At 41.9% G+C, this 16,690-nt stretch overlaps 1 protein-coding gene across 8 annotated transcripts in view; it reads left to right on the forward strand.

The window, feature by feature from the left end:
- Window positions 1-4,954: 4,954 nt before the first annotated feature.
- Window positions 4,955-16,690, forward strand: part of RBMS1 (RNA binding motif single stranded interacting protein 1) — a 239,176-nt gene continuing 227,440 nt past the window's right edge. For 4 of the 8 annotated variants that reach the window (XM_051849535.3, XM_051849539.3, XM_070070766.2 and 1 more), the window contains exon 1: window positions 4,988-5,120. In XM_051849535.3, the coding sequence (XP_051705495.1) occupies window positions 5,046-5,120 (75 nt within the window). In that variant the 5' untranslated portion in view covers window positions 4,988-5,045. Of the gene's footprint in view, window positions 5,121-16,690 lie in introns of all 8 variants that reach the window. The other 4 variants (XM_051849537.3, XM_070070768.2, XM_070070773.2 and 1 more) reach the window with 3 other exon arrangements.

Genomic DNA, 16,690 nt, shown 5'->3' on the forward strand with positions numbered 1-16,690 from the left:
CGGTAAAGCTGCTGCAGGCAGTGGTGGCATTCCATATGGGTGCCAATTCAAGTCCCAGCTGCTTCTCTTCCAATCCAGCTCTCTACTATGGCCTTGGGAAAGCAGTGGAAGGTGGCCCAATCCTTGGGCCTTTACACACACGTGGGAGACCTGGAAGAATCTCCTGGCTCCTGGCTTTGGATCGGCCCAGCTCTGGCCATTGCAGCCATTTGGGGAGTGAACCAGCAGATGGAAGACCTCTCTCTTTCTTTGTCACTGCCTCTCTGTAACTCTACCTTTCCAATAAATAAATAAATCTTTTTTAAAAATTGGGGGAAAAATCACAGTTTTAGAATTCCTAACAACATAACACTCATGAATGTTAAAAAACAGCTTGTGAATGGTTGATGGGGAACTTTAAAATGGATAATTAAGACTGATAATATTTGAACTTCTGATCAGCCTTGACATCACTAAAAGAGAGACAAGTGGATATTACATGTCTCCTGATGTCATACACATCACATCTCCCATGTGTGTTCAGTACCACTCAGGAAGTATTCTGTGCTCAAAATGTGACCCTGCCCCGAATCAATTTTCTAGAACTGATCATCTCTTTGAATGACACCATAAGTTCTAATCACCCACGTGGGACATTCGATAGGACAAACAACCCGAATCCTTTAACAAATAAATATCAACTTTAAAAGCGAGTGGGACTGAACTTTATATATTAAAGAGGCTCATGGGGCAGGGCAAATCAACTGAATTAATATGTGGAAATTGTTTCATTCTGACTGAAATAAACCATAAAAAGAAATTTTTAGACAATGGGAATAAAGTGAACAATAAATGGTTATTAGCTGATGTTAATAAATTGTGACATTTGTTAGGTATGTTAGTGGTATTTTAAAAAGTTCTCATATGTTGGAGGTAAATACTATAATAGTTACTGGTAAAATAATATGATGTTTGGGATTTGCCTTAAAATACTCCAGGGAAATGTAAGTAAGTACATGTGTGCATGTATGCATGTGTGAAGCAAGAATGAGAGAATACTAATAAGGGTTGAAGCCAATTGTTAAAATTGGAAGAGTCCATATTCTATTCTTTCTGCTTTTGTGTGTGTTTGACCACAATCCTGTTTAAAATCAAAGGGTGACTTTACAAATATCTTAATGTGGAATGCACCAAATACACAAGAGTCTGTGAGCCACTTAGAGAATATTGAAATATATTCTTCAGTATTCACAGCCTAGAAAATCACCCAGAGTGTTAGCATCTGTATCCGTCTCCTATGCTCCTTCCTGGAGTTGTTCATTCTATTTTTTTCCTTGTTTTTCTTCATTGTTTCTTTACTCACTCATGTACCCAACATAGTGTATTTGTGTTTCATACAAATGGTGTCACGTTTCATGTATTCTGTTGACTTGCTTCTGTATTCAATATCAATTTTGAAATTATCTGTGTTGATGCTTCTAACTGTAGTTTATTAAAGTTTGCTGTTGTGAAGTGTCCCATTATGTGCCTATACCACAACCTTCCTAACCATCCTACAGCTGGTGGACAGTAAGTTGTTTGCATGTATTATGACTACCCCTGGTCATTTCTCATGGTACACACATAGAAAGTTTCCTTAAGGTATGTGTTTCAGAATACATGCAAATAAAATTGAATAATAACAAAATATTTTCTAAGGTGGTGGTTGTACCAGTTTATATATCCTCCAGGAAGCATTTTTTTTTTTAAAAATTTCCCACTTCCAGATTTTTCCTTTTTTAAAAAGATTTATTTGTCTGAAAATCAGAGGCACAGGAGGGAGGGAGGGAGGGAGAGAGAGAGAAATCATTCTTTTATCCACTTGTTCACTTCCCAGATAACCACAATGGCCAGGGCTGGGCCAGGCCAAAGCCAGGAGCTGGGGGTTTCTTCCAAGTCTCCCACACAGGTGCAGAGGTGTAAGCACTTGGGCCATCTTCCACTGCTTTCCCAGGCACATTGGCAGGGAGAAAGATCGGAAATGAAGCAGCTGAGACTTGAGCCTATACCCATGTGGGATGCCAGCACTGTAGATGGCAGCTTAACTTGCTATGCCACAGCACCAGCCCACGATTTTTTTCCCCACTCCAATTATTTTCAGAGTTCTTCAGTTTTGTTAGTCTGGTGGTGAGTGTGAAATGGCATTTTACTATTTTAATTTTTCCCTTTATTACTAGTAATGTTAGCATCATGTCATACATTTTTCTGGGCACTTGTGTTTGCTCTGTGAAAGTACACATTCTTTTGCTTATATTCTCAAAAGCAGTTTCTTGTCATTGATTCTCAGGTGTTCTTTATATATCTCATAAATGGACTTTTTGCAGTTATATTGTCTTACAAGTAACTATTTTGTGACTCGTTTGTTCACTGTCTTTATTACTGTGTCAATGAACCAACATTATTAATTTCAATATAGTCAGAGTTAGCAATCTTGCAGTTTTATTCACCCCATTGAAGACATCTTTCCCTGCCTCAAGGTCAAAAAAGCTATTCCCCTGTATTGTGTTCTCACAGCTTTATAGTTTGGCTTCCCATCTCCATCTAGGTCTTTAATCCACCTAAACTCTCCCTCCACCTTTGTTACTTGTCAGGCAGGGCTCCAATTTCATTTCCTCCATATGGACAAACAATTGACCTAGAACCATTTATTGAAAATTTCATTCTTTCTCCAGTGCTCTGTATTACCGATTCAGTCATACATCAGACATTTATATAGGCGTAGGTGTGGGTCTGCTTTGGGGCTGTTTAAAGCAGCCTGAATTTTCATCATCATTAAAAAACCAGTAACTAGAACAGTCTAATTTTGGTAATTTCCCTTATCACTTCAAATCTAGAACTTCTGAGATTGTTCTCAGTTTAGTTCTCTTCCTTCAGTCATGCCTCCGAGTCATTGTTTCTCGCTCACCTAGGTTCCTAAAACACACGTCAGCGTGTGGCAGTTCTCTGGTTTAAAACACTGACGGAGCTTATATTGGAACAATATAGGGCATTTCTTAAGCTCCCCTAGCTAGACAGGGAGACACCCCCGACCAACTCCGAGGCTCTCATTAACCTTGACAGTGCTCATGGCATACTAGGATCTTAGTGAATATTCATTTCCTTATAGGATTTCACATGGGTAAATGTGGAGGGGCTCGATTTCTTTCCTGGCATATCCAAAATGTTCTCACACAAACTACATTTATTTTGCTTTTGTCAAACACATAAGACTTAGAAATGCATCTAAATATCAGGATTACATGGGGTTCAATCCACACTATTTCTTCATTATCCTAAGCATCTTATGAAACCTGCTTTGAAATGTTATCCTACAAAAATGTAAATGTTGAACAAAGTCAGGCATTCTAGTTCAGTTTGATTTTCCCTGTGCTGTTAAGATTCTGAAAACCAATATGACAAAACAAAATAATGAAGATCTACTTGATAACAAATGAGTTTTTCGTTGCACTTTATTAAATGTGCAAGGCCATCAGTTTGAGAATGCTTTCTTTTATACCTGTCCTATTTTAGTATCGCTCTGCAGGCTGCTTTGGGGACCAATTACTCCATTACATTATATCCAGTTATGTAGTGAGCCGAACCACCGTTCGTCTGGGGCTGTCTAGAGCGGTGACAATTAGGAGATGGAGAGAGGCAGAGGGAGATTGATTTTATATGTCACCGAAGCACGCTGCAACAATATGCCGGCGTGACTTTCAAAATGGCCTTAAAATATTCCAAACTCAGGGAGTTTCCTCGCTCCTGAGTGGGAGTTGACAGACTGTCTGGCAGTATTTGAAAGAGGCAAAGAGCTGATGTCTATATTGTGTCCTCTAATCACATCCTGTCTCTTTGCGGCATCCCTCCCCTTGGAAGGAGCCGTCTGTTTGTTGTAAGGCGCGCGCGCGTTTGTGTGTGTGTGTGTGTGTGTGTGTTCCCCTTGGAAGGAGCCGTCTGTTTGTTATGAGGCGTGTGTGTGTGCGTGTGTGTGTGTGTGTGCGCTCGCGCGCGCGCGCACCCGCGCGCCTGTGAGCATTGCCTCCCCCTGGTGCAGGGGCATGATTTCACCTCTCACAACCGGGAAAACCAAACGGAAGGACACTCACCCTCCCAAGGTCACCTAGAAAATTAGTGTAGTGGTCTGGGGTGGGGGCGAGACAGAACCCGCGCGACCCCACTCCAGCTTTGTGCTGGGCACTAAATCATTTTCCTTTCCATTTCGGGGGAAAGAAAGAAAAAAAAAAGCATCAGTCCGCGGGGTGTGCGGAGGGGGGGGGAGTGAGAGATTAATCAGATTTCCTCTTTTCCCGTACCTCCCCTCCCCCCTACGAAGCCAAGAACTCCAGAGAGCAGAAGAGGTGCCCTCTCCACCCCCGCCCCCACGCCGACACAAAGCGGTCTGGGATCGCAGGGCTCCCGCCGTCCTACCCGAGCCGGGGAGGTGAGCGGCGCTCCCAACTCTGCCCTCACCTCCAGCGGGTCCCGGGCTCCGCGGCGCGCAGGCCCCGCCCCCGCCCGCCCTTCCCCCACGGCCTCGGCCCGCCAGCCCCTCTCCCTGCTCCAGTCGGGCGCACCCACCCCAGATGCCGCCTGGCACCGAGCGCAGCCGCCGCCGCCGCCGCCGCAGCCGCAGCAGCACTTTCCACTTGTATTGATCCCCTCCCCGCCCCGCGCCGCCTGCTCGCCGAGCGGAGCGCGGCCCGCGCGCCAGCCCTTGGCAGCCCCGGCGCAGTCGGGCACCGGGAGGAAACTCCTTGGGAGCGCCCTGTCCGGGGTGCCCTCTGCGCGCTGCAGTGTCTTTCTCTCTGCTCGGGAGGAGGAGGAGGAGGAGAAGGAGGAGGAGGAGGAGGCGGAGGACGTCTGGTCCCGGCTGGGAGGTGGAGCAGCGGCAGCAGCAGCAGCCGCCGAGGCAGCCGCCGCCGCCGCCGCCGCCGCCGCCGCCGCCGCCGCCGCCGCCGCCGCCGCCGGAAAGGGAGAGGCAGGAGCGATCGAGACTTGGAAACCCCAAAGTGTCCGCGACCCTGCACGGCAGGCTTCCTTCCAGCTTCATGGGCAAAGTGTGGAAACAGCAGATGTACCCTCAGTACGCCACCTACTACTACCCCCAGTATCTGCAAGCTAAGGTAAGGGGGCGCCGGCCGAGGGGCGGCGGGGGCGCGCGCGGGGTCGGCCCGGGAGAGGCGCGCGGCGCCCCCCGCCGCCCCGGGCGGAGTTGATGGAAGGTTGCTAACTATAGCGCTGGCCTGGGCAGAGCCGCGCTGCGCTGGGCGGCGGCTTCCCGGGGCGCCGATTGCGGGGATCGGGTTACAGAAAGCCGCGGGGGGAGAGACCAGACAGGAAAGAGCCGCCAGCCCCTTCCTGGCCCGGGAGGACGCGACGAGGGTCGAGGGGCCGAGCGGCGCCCTGCGCCCGGTGCTGCCCGGCCGGCGGCCGACGCCTGGGGCCCGCGGCGCCCGGACCCCCTCTCCAGGGCCTCGCCCACTGAGCAGTAACTCTTCTCTTCCCCGGGAGCGGCGCGGGGCCTCCCGCCCCCAGGGACGCCCCTCTACCTCGTGCGCGCGCGTCGACCGGGGCTGCAGGGCGGGGTGGGGGTGGGGGGCCGGGACGTTTTCCTGCCCGCCTCCGGCCCTGCGCGCCCGCCCCTCGCCTCTGATCTTTGTGCGGTGTGGCACTTCACCTGGTTACTGATTTCTACTTTTACGCTGGTGTTTTGGGTAGAAAAGTGGCCAAAGTTCACTCAGTGTTCATTGATGTCCCTTTGAATCTTTTCTGTGGCTTTTTTTTTTTTTTTTTTTTTTTGCAAAGGGGGGATAATGGGCAGATTTCAGCGCAGAGAAAGAAGTGAGTTTGTATTTAGTTAAAACAGGAAGAAAAAAACCCACCTCCTGTGTTTTACCACCGATCGATTTCCAGTGGTGTTTTTCCAAAAGTGGCCTGCATGCACTCTTGAGTTCCAGCAGCTGATGACATGTAGCCATGCCAATTACGACCGGTTTGGGGGGGCCCTGGGTACTTTGTTTAGAGGGCCTATCTCATATTCACTGTAAGAATGTGATGCCTTCTGAACTCATTAACAAAAGAAGGAGAAGAGGAACAAAGTTGGGTACGTGAAGAGTGGCGATTTCTGCTTTAGAAGCTTCTGCCACGGTTTGGAAGGGCGGAAGTTGGATGCAGCAGGCTCCTTAAGCCGTTAACATCTAGCACAGCTCCGCGTGCCCTTCTAGCTCAGAAAACGACCAGGTATGGATGCTGTGCCTGAACTTCCGTCGAGAGAGATGGCAACCATGACCGGCTGGCTGGCACACTGGGCATCACTGGCCTGACTCGAAGAATCTCAGGTTCAGCCTTGAACTGTAAGAAAGTCTCTTAGAATGTGTGTGGTCCGTGTTGCATGTACCTGCAACACAGACCTGTATTTGCAAAAAGGACACTTGTTGGCATTAAGGCCAAGAATGTCCAAGCACTCCAGGGTCTCTTTCTCACTCCCCACATCACCCCCTCCTCACTTCTTGTTTTACTTTGAGTCACCAGAAAGCTGCAGGAGGGTACCAGCAAGGAAACCCATCTGTTCATTTCTGTGTGGTTCTGACGGGTTTGTTTTCAGGAACTTGGGAGATGCTCGATTTTGGGGGGTGCTCCATTGTAACTGTACAAAGAAATTTTGTGGCATAATCAATGCCCTACCTTTTAGATGTCTTATATATTTAATGCACTTGTTTAAATTATGCAGCATTGGGTGCCTGAAAGACAGCCTATTCAACACTTAACTATATGAATAATAAATACATACACTCAGGTGAAGAAGAAAATAAAAGCTGTGTTTCTACAGGCACATTTACCTTGGTAATTTTTATGTACCATTAGTAAGTTAGAAACCAAGTACCTAACATTTAATATAGCTAATGCAATGCCATTTGGCTTTTTTTGCCCTGTAAATAATTGAAGAGAGAGACAAACGACAAGAGCCTTCTCTGGTAATTAGGGTCGGATCCCAGAAAGCTTTAGGGCCCATTTTCTGAAAGTGTGCTTCCTGCATAAAGCATTTAATATTGATTTGTATTTCAGTAAATGACATTCTCAAAACGTATTTTGCTGTTTCTACTATGAAATCTGAAATCCTAATACTCTGGGTCTCTTTGTTTCCAAAGAGAGGTACATATACTCACTTGACCTATATAGCATCGTATTAAAGTTTGGTAATGAAATCTCAATTCCCGATGGTAAAAGTATCTTGATTATCTCAGTAAGGGACATCACCTGAAACTGAGAAGTGATTAGATGCAGATTTTAGGTAAGCAGGGTTTGCAACATGTAGACTTTTTCTTTTCCTCTCTCACACGTCTATTAGTAACAATGTAATAGTGTAGTTTAAAAAGATAGGCTTTGTTTGATTTGTAGTTAATTTAAAAACAAGCATTGCCTAATCGACCTAAAGAGTTTATAGACTTCTTAGAATCTGCCAGATGATGCTTGCCTGTGCATTTTAACCTTCCTGAAGTGTGGGCTAGAAAACGTCACTCTGTTTAAAGTACAGGGATGTGTTTGCTAGCCTGAGTTGTTTTGAAACTTTTGTCTAGTAGCTCTATCAAAAACCTAGGAATGGCATGGTTGTTTAAAAGTGGTGTTTAACTTGTGATCAAGAGATACATGCGATTTTATTGAATCAAGAAGAAATAAATGGATACGATTTCTTTTCATCGGAAGGAATGGATGATACCAAATAAGGGCACTTGAAAATGACTTTTGTTCCCATTCTTTAAAAAGTTACATATGCCAAACCATTCTTCTTCTGCTGATGATCCCGGCAGAGTCTTTTTTAGCTAATTTACTTTGTAATTCCCCTCCCTCTGCCAAATGTTAGCTACTTCTGCATTTTCTTAGCAACAACAAAAAATAACATCGGTGGGTCTATTTTAGAACAAATGACCGTCTTGGTATGCTTTGTGCTTAGAAGGAAAACACTGTTCACCAAAGTACTGCATCTGCATTCAACATAGAGTAAACTTGAGGTTGCTTTGAAAGGCTAGGGCTTGGGTGGCAATGAAGGAGATTATGTAATTTTCAGAATACCTTCGTGTAGATTTCAAGTAACCTGATTTTACACACTGCTGAGATTTTTTTCTTTTAATTTTCCAGTCACGATAATCTTATCGCAGCAAGTTCTCTTTGTGACCTCACATATTTATTCTGAAATGTAGTTTGATGTATCTTTGTAAACATAAGCACATATTGTTTAAAGGATTTTCTGGGTTTTAAAATGACTTGTGTTATATTATGAAAATTAAATTTAAATTCTGGCATTCTAACATTTTAACTTAAAGATTTGTATGTACACATTTTCAAGCAATGGCTGTAGTAATTTCATTTATTGTAAAGGCAACCCCTGGATCTTGGTTTATTTCAATGATAGTATAACATTCATTATTGCTAATGTATGTTTGCAAATGTTTGTGGGAATTGAAATACTTATTCTATTTCTTTTGAAGACATAACTAGGTAGCTGGATATTTTGTACCAACTGAAAGCACTTTGACACATTTGTAATCTTTATTCACGTATTTCTAAAATATGTTTCTATAAAACACATAAAAAGCTTTACTTTTAAGTTTTTCTGCATATAGCAGTATTGTGTCTATACTAAAGAAACCTTTATTTCTAGAACAAAAAAAATAATTTTAGGCTGTTTTGTATAAATGTATGGCAAGGAACAAATCTGAACATAGCTTCAAAATCTGAAAAATAATGAGTGATTTAACTCGGGATTCCAGTAATAAAGGATACCAAAACAAAGCAGTTTTTCTGAATTGAACCTTTATGTGCTTTTTATTTAATTGTAGCCAAATGAATATTGTGTTGAACAATCTGCCTCTCCAGAAATTAGCAGCCATGATTTTATACATAGAACTACTGAGAATAATAGACTGGCGTACAGAGACAGAAGGTGCTTTGTATCCTAAGACTTAACCACATTTATAAGGTGAATAAAATTTGCTTAAATCTCTCAATTTAGTAATACAGCATTTTGTACTGATGATTAAACTTTACATCCTTACATGAGTGGGACGTTGTACCTGCCTGGAAAAGGTATTGCAAGATTCAAGCTCATGTAAATGTTGAAATGAAGATGCAGTATATAAATATATCATATCACATTTTAGCATCCTTCCCTTTGGGTAGCTTTCTGTTCTTTTGAATTTCTCATAATGCTGTTATTGTGTGGACTACTTTTTCTATGTGGGCAGTCGAATGCAAAGGGCCTTGAAGGGAACAGTAGTGGTAAGTAATAAGAAGTAGGAAAGTCCCCGATCATTTCCTAACAGTATAACTAGATATACCTTCCATTTTTGGCGATCTTGACTTTGGATTTAAATTCAAATGTGGGCAATTTCCATGAAATACACTTTCAAGAAAAAATGTTAATAAACTTTACTGAAGTACTTCTTTGTATTTTGCTTAGTGGTTTATTGAAGCTTCAGATTATCCCGACTTACTTAATGAGTACTAAAAAATGTTTAGTTATGCGTCCTTTAGTTAAAAACAGAAGGATCTTTTTTCCCTTTCTTTTTACTAAAGAGGGACTTACCAGAAAAGGAAATCACTTATTTTTTTTTTTCTAAATCTGTTTAACCGATAAAAATCACATGAGGAAGATCCAGAAAGGAAGGATAAGTGCTCAGTAAAAATGACACAGTTACGGTTGCACATTGTTTATGGAGATGAGGAATTTCTTCTCTAGTTTGTTTTTCACTGTATCTCAGTTAACAGAAGTTTGTTTTCTCCGGGCATGGTCTCAGGACCCCACTGCATGCCTCTCTGTAAAGGATGTCAGTACCTCCTATGTTTCTTGCTTGATTCCTAGGTGCTACATAAGTGCTTCTTCAGGGAGCACTATTGTTCAGGGGGAAAAAATGTGTGCAGAAATTTGTTATATCAGAAAAGTTTGTAGGCCAAAATCTACAAATATTATAATACTCTATCCTAAATTTTAGATGAAATCTCAATATAACCTTATTTGTGTTTTGATTTGTTTTATTACTAAAATGAAAACTTTCAAGTTGTTTAATGGATTAAATGAGATCTATAAGAAGAATCATATCAATTGGCTAAGGATTATATTTATAGAATCAAAAGTGATTTTTTGCATAATCTTTTTAAAGAATATGGGTACCACAGGGCTGGCATTGTCATGCAGCCAGATAAGCATCTGCCTACAACACCAGCCTCCCCTATCAGAGCCCTTGTGGGAGTCACAGGTGCTCTGCTTCTGATCCAGCTCCCTACTAATGTGCCTGGAAAGGCAGAGGATGATGACCCAAATACATTGGCCCCTGCAACTCACATGAGAGCTATAGATGAAGTTCCTTACTCCTGGATTTGGCCTGGCCCAGCCCTGGCTGTTGCAGCCATTTGCATAGTGAACCAGTGGATTGAAGATCTCTCTCTGTATTTCCCTCTGTCTCTTAAATATGTAAGTAAATAAATCTTGAAAAAAAAAAAAATGGATGCCAGAGAAAGTCTCACAGTGGCAGCTTGAAGGGAAAGATGTCATAGAGAAGTGATGACACAGCAGGTATATGCCTCCATGATGTCCTACCCCATTCAACCAACCAGCACTACTCAAACATTTTCTGCCTGATTTTCAAGAAAAATCTCCTTTCTAGGGTATTCTAGATATGGCCAAAACATTTATTTCTTTAATGAATGATAACTAAAATATAAACTAGGGTTGATGTATTGAATATTATAGTTTTGTTTCAGTTACTGACTATTACATAACCCTAAATATGACATTTGGCCACCTGGCTTTTAAATTGGGAAAGTATACTTTTTAACCCATTTGGGATATTATAGAATAAAGCAGGAATATATTAAGTAGGCCTAAAGTAGAAAGGTTTTATTCAGTATGAAAGAATGCATTTTTTATTTAAAAATTGGTAGTGATATGTTAGTTATTTAAATGCAACATCATAATATTTGGTAAGAAGTCAAACCACAAACTCGAAATTTGGACATTGGACTTGAGGATGTTATGTGGGATGACTTTAAATGTTCTGGTTTCTGTGCTGTATCATTTTCATGAATAAAATAGTAAGACCTGCTGGAACTTGGCTATGCCTCACGAACGGCAGCACTTGGATGAGAAAGAGGTTTACCACTGGGAGTTTGGTCAGATGACATACACAACAAAACCTCTTAGAACCATGTGTGTTGAACACACATACAGATTTGATAATGGAAACTAAACATTTCTCAATCTGACATGTATGCGGGACACGGCGATTGTAAAGTGGATGGTGACGGCTAAGCCAACAATAAACTGAACATGTATCTCCAATAATCTAATTCCTTATTTTTGTTTAATGTATCTTGTCTTTTTAACATAATTATATGAATATTTTAATTTTTCAAAGAAGCACTGGAAAACAAGCATGTCAGGATGATGAGAGCGAAACAAAAAGGAAAGGGCAAAAATCAGCGTGTAGGCCTCCTAGGAGAGCAAATGTCTACTGCTGAGTGTAGCTGCTCTGCCTGTATTGTCGTCCAGCTGATTCTTAAGTGGATGCATCTGCCATTTGAGAAGACGGAGGGTGGATTATATTCTTCTGGGTGATGACTACGTCTAAAGAGAACTCAGTTGCTAATGTGAACAGTACCTTGCTTCTACACCTGACACTGTAAACATGCAAAAATCAACATCCAGTGGGAGATCTCCTACAATGGCAGTCACATCTGTATTCTGGAAGCTTGTTGAAAAATTAGTGAGGCCTATAATGGGCTAAAACACTAGCTAAACAAACAAATGAACAAACAAAAAACAAATAGTAGCTAATCAATCTTGTTTACCAAGTGACCCTGATGCGCATTCTCTGCACTTGACATTGGGAAAGGTTAGGGAGTGGAATATATGATTCCCACTCTCCTGAACCTCACAGAAAACCAGGGAAGACAGAGGGCACACAACACAAGAAATCAGCAAAGGATATTGGCGAAAGAGTAGACCAAGGTAGGCAGCATAACAGCTGAAAGTCTGAGTGACAGGGAATGTACTAAGATATGTGAGTGGGATTAAAAAGTCTGCGTGCATTTTGTCAGAAACAGTGCTAAAGAAGCTACCACAACCCTGGGGGTTTCAGAAAGAAATGTGGCTGTATTTTTTTCTTATTTTTAAAATTTTTAATTAGTTTGTAACAGATTCAATGTGGTTGGTGGATACAGTTCTAAGAATATAATGATATGCCCTTCCTCCCTCTCTCCTCCCCACCCCCATTCACCCTACCACTGTCCCTCTCTCTTTCTTTCGTTTTTTTAGTTTTTGAGATAACATTTTAAGTTTACATTACAAAAAAAGCTAATATTTCACCAAATAAGAAGTTTAACGAGTAAAAAGCAAAAAGACTCTATCGGGAATATAGACAACAGCTGTATACAATAATGGAATGTAAAAATGAGCATTTCACCCATATACAGTGATTTTTAAAGTAATCACAGATAATTAAAACTATAGTAGTATATCATTCTTAACCATTGGTTTGACAAAGGCATAAAATGAAGTTTGACAAAACTGTATTTGCAGCAATACTGATAAATACAGGCATTTCTTTCTTTTGTTTTTGTTTTCTTTTTCTTTTTTTTCTTTTTTTAAATATTAACTCTCACATATAAGGGAGAACACGTAGCATTTGTCTTTCTGTGTCTGGCTTATTTCCCTCAAATTGCACCCATTTTGATGTAAATGGTAGAATTTCATTCTTTTTATAGTTGAATAATATTCCATTATATATATATGATATATATATATCACATTTTGTTTATCGATTCATCTGATGATGGACACCTTGGTAGATTCCATATTTTGGCTATTGTGAACAATGCTACTGTAACTGTGGTGGTGCAGGTATCTCTTTGATACGTTATGTTCATGTCTTTTGGGTATATACCCAGTAGTGGGTTAGCTGGATCATACAGCAAGTCTATTTCTAGTTTTTTTAAGAAATCTCCATACTGTTTTGCACAGTGTCTGCACTAATTTACATTCCCACCAACAGTGTGGAAGTGTTCTGCTTTCTCCACATTCTCACCAGCATTTGTTCCTCTCTGTCTTTTGCATTTTAGCCACTCTGATAACTCATTGTGGTTTTGATTTGCGTTTCACTGATGGCTAGTGATGTTGAGCATTTTGTCATATATTTGTTGGCCATTTATATTTTTTTTGAAAACTGTGTATTGAAGAAATATGGCTTTAAATGGAAGAATGAAAATTTCTTGGGTTGATAATCAGCATTGTTTTGCATATTCTTTATGCATTATAATCCTTTTAAGGCTATTTGGAATTTTAAAAGAATACTGTTTTTTTGTAGTTTGTCTTCATTTTGAAATTTCATGTTCAGTTACTGTATTTTACTTTGTTATTTTTTTTTGCAGCTTTATGCTTATAAATGTGCTATTAAACCAACCTCTTAGGGTTATAACAGGCTTATAATGTAATTCTCAAATGATGACATAATGGTTATACAGAAGTGTTACTCCTAGTGTTTTGAACCATTTAAAATGATGTGCATTTCTCATAATTCATTAGCCTTGCTAACAGCAAAGGGGAAAAATAAGTTTGGGGTATTATGATGCTGCTAATTAGATCATTGCCTACAATCTATGCATTAATAATATGTCTAATGTGAGCTAGCATTTCTTCAGAAAATAACATTTTAAAAAATTATTCCTAATCTTTTGTGGATATCTCTTTTTTGGGCCAAATCAAGCGTTAGTTCCTTCAAGATAAACAGTTACTCACGTCTGCAGCTGGAACCAAGGGCTTTAGGAGTCACATTGCCCTCCGCCTAGCCTAAGTGTAGAACCCTGAATCCATTCCTCTGCATATGTGAGCCCATTTCAGACAGTACTGGCCGTGTTTTTCTATGAGTTGAAAAATGAATACTTAGAGATGCAGAAGTGGATGGCCATATGTAACTTGAATTTCTTGGGGTGGAAAAAAATCAAAGTTACCAAAAATGAATTTTATATTATAAATTTCCAGTATATTATCCTCAAGTAACACTGTACTGTTTCTGTTGCTAAATACCTTTAAAACATGATGATTTTAAGTTGCTATTGGGAATTTATTTGTCTTAAAGAACCTCTGAACTTCCTGTTACTGACAGAATTACAAGAAGTATTTTCACAACTTATTTTAGTTTCAGAGCAAATACTTACTCATTATAAAAGTAAATTTCATTAGAAATTTGTAATACCATCAACTTACTTTTGTCTTTTCAAAAACAATTGGAGCTCATCACTAAATAGGTTTTGATAAATACAGATGTTCATGAAATAAAACACTGCCAGAAAATTTTATTTGAAGTCATTCACTGAAATTTCCCAAGGTCCTCTCTGCCTTCCACCAAGCACAGCTCTGATTAATTTTAATGTTTTAAAAATGAAACTATATATATATATTTTAAAAGGTGCCTAATCTCAATCTCTTTTTGGGTTTTATTCTACAGAATCACTTGCAGACTTTTATTTAAAAAACAATTAAACAGCACAGAAAGAACTGGCTACTAGATGATATTTTTGTTGTGTTCTATGTAATTTGCTGAATAATTGAGCGTATCTTGACTTACAAGTGAGTTGCATTTGCAACAAATTTTATTTCAGACAGTTCACTTCTCAGTTGGTTTTTAAGAACCTGAAACTCATTTCATATATAAATTGTCATACTTAGTGGTTGGGTTCTCCTATCTGTAAGAGTGTATGAAAAAAGTAACCCACTGGGGCTGGCGCTGTGGCACAGCAAGTTAAGCTGCGGCCTGCAGAATCCCATACAGGCACTGGTTTGTGTCCTGGCTGCCTGTCTTCTGATCCAGCTCTCTGCTGGTGGCCTGAGGAAACAATAGAAGATGGCCCAAGTACTTGAGCCCATGAACCCATATGAGAGACCCCGAGGAAGCTCCTAGCTCCTAGCTTAGGATCAGCCCAGCTGCTACCATTGCAGCCACTTGGGGAGTAAACCAGCACGTGGAGGATCTCTCTCTCTCTCTGTCTCTCCATCTCTCTCTCTTGTATCTGTCTCTCAAATAAATAAATCTTTTTTTAAAGAGGAAAAAATAAAAATAAAAACCCACTTACACATACATATAATTCACATACATATTCTATAGCGTTAGAACCTACCTTTGCTTTTTAATGTGCTTTCACTTTATTTGAAAGCAATAAAGTGTATGTGCCCACACATATATGCACATACACAGAGGGAGAGCGAGAAAGCAAGAGCGAGCGAGAGACTGATCTAACTGCTGCTGGCTCACTCCTAAAATGCCTGCCACAGTCAGGACTGGGCCAGGCCGAAGTCAGGAGCCAGGAACTCCATCCTGGTCTCTGGTGACAGGGGATCAAGTACTTAAGCTATTCTTTACTGTCTCCCAGGATGTGCACTAGCAGGAAGCTGGAATGCAAAGTGGAGCTGGGACTTGAACCAGGCACTCTGACATGATACCACCCTTAACAGAGTGGCAAGGCAGGGCCTCCTCACAGTCCTTGAATAGGGATTTGGGCTTTTAGTACTGAGGAAGGGGTTTCCAGAAGGTGTGTGTGTGGGGGGGTGTGTGGCAACCACGTGTGAATCAGGGATTAGGGAAACCTAGAGTTGTCGGTCGGACCCTGGAAGCCCTCCTTCCCTAAGCGTGCGCAGCTTCCCTGTTTTCTCGTGCCAGTCTCACCGATAACCACTGGCTCTCTCCCCATCAGAATTTTTGGGAGCAGCCGGATGGTTGTTTCTAACACATTTCATCCAGGCCTCAGCAGTGGATACATGATTGCAGCCTCACAGCTTTTCCTTCCTCCAGCCTTGAATGAGGCCAGCCTCTCTTGAGGCTAGTAAGAATAAGGAAACAAAGAGGCAGAGGGAAAACCGCGCTTTTTCATTGCTTTTCTCTGATTCCCTGGTTCACTGGTGGTTTGTAGTTCTTAGGGGAAGCCCTGGCCTCCTTGAGTTCCTGATGGTGGCACGCGTTCCCGTTCACCTCAAAGCTTTGCCTGGACTCCGCCTGTGGAGCACAGGATATGAATCCTGCCCTGAGAGGAGCACAGAGGCTGAATCAGTCTGTGCCTAGAGAGTGGCTCAGACCAGTGATCCCTTTGCTCCTGGATGGTGGCTCAGCAGACAGTGGGTGAGGAGCAAGGCTCAGCGGTTTGTCAGGTGGGCGTGATGGGTGGAAACTGCGTGGTCCTGTCCAGCCGGAGTTTGGACAGTCACAAAGTGCTGCCTTTCTCTCTTCTCCCCCAATCCTGCTCCCAACTTTTCTTCCTGCACTGGGAGCTGAGCCACTCTGGACCCACCTCTTCGCATTAACAGATGTCTGGTAGGTTCTCGAGGCGTGGGCATTGCATGTCAGCAACTTTCACTTCGTCTGCTCTAATCGGTGCATCTGACTTAATTTAGCTAAAATAACATTTACTAACTCGTTTATGAGTGTGAAAGACAGAGAGACTTGTCTGTTGGTTCACTGCCCCAACTGTTTGCAACATCCAGGGCTGGGCCAGGCCAAAGCTGGGAGCTGGGGGAACTCAACCTAGGTCTCCCATGTGGGTAGCAGAAGGCAAACTAATTACTTGAGCCACCACTGCTGTCTCCCAGGCTCTGCACTGGGGGTGAGCTGGACCTAAATTCATCACATCTTAACTGCAAGGCTAAATGCCT

The sequence above is a fragment of the Oryctolagus cuniculus genome, chromosome 3, assembly GCF_051225735.1.
Source record: "Oryctolagus cuniculus isolate XC-2025 breed Fujian yellow rabbit chromosome 3, ASM5122573v1, whole genome shotgun sequence".
In the NCBI taxonomy this organism is placed as follows: domain Eukaryota; kingdom Metazoa; phylum Chordata; class Mammalia; order Lagomorpha; family Leporidae; genus Oryctolagus; species Oryctolagus cuniculus.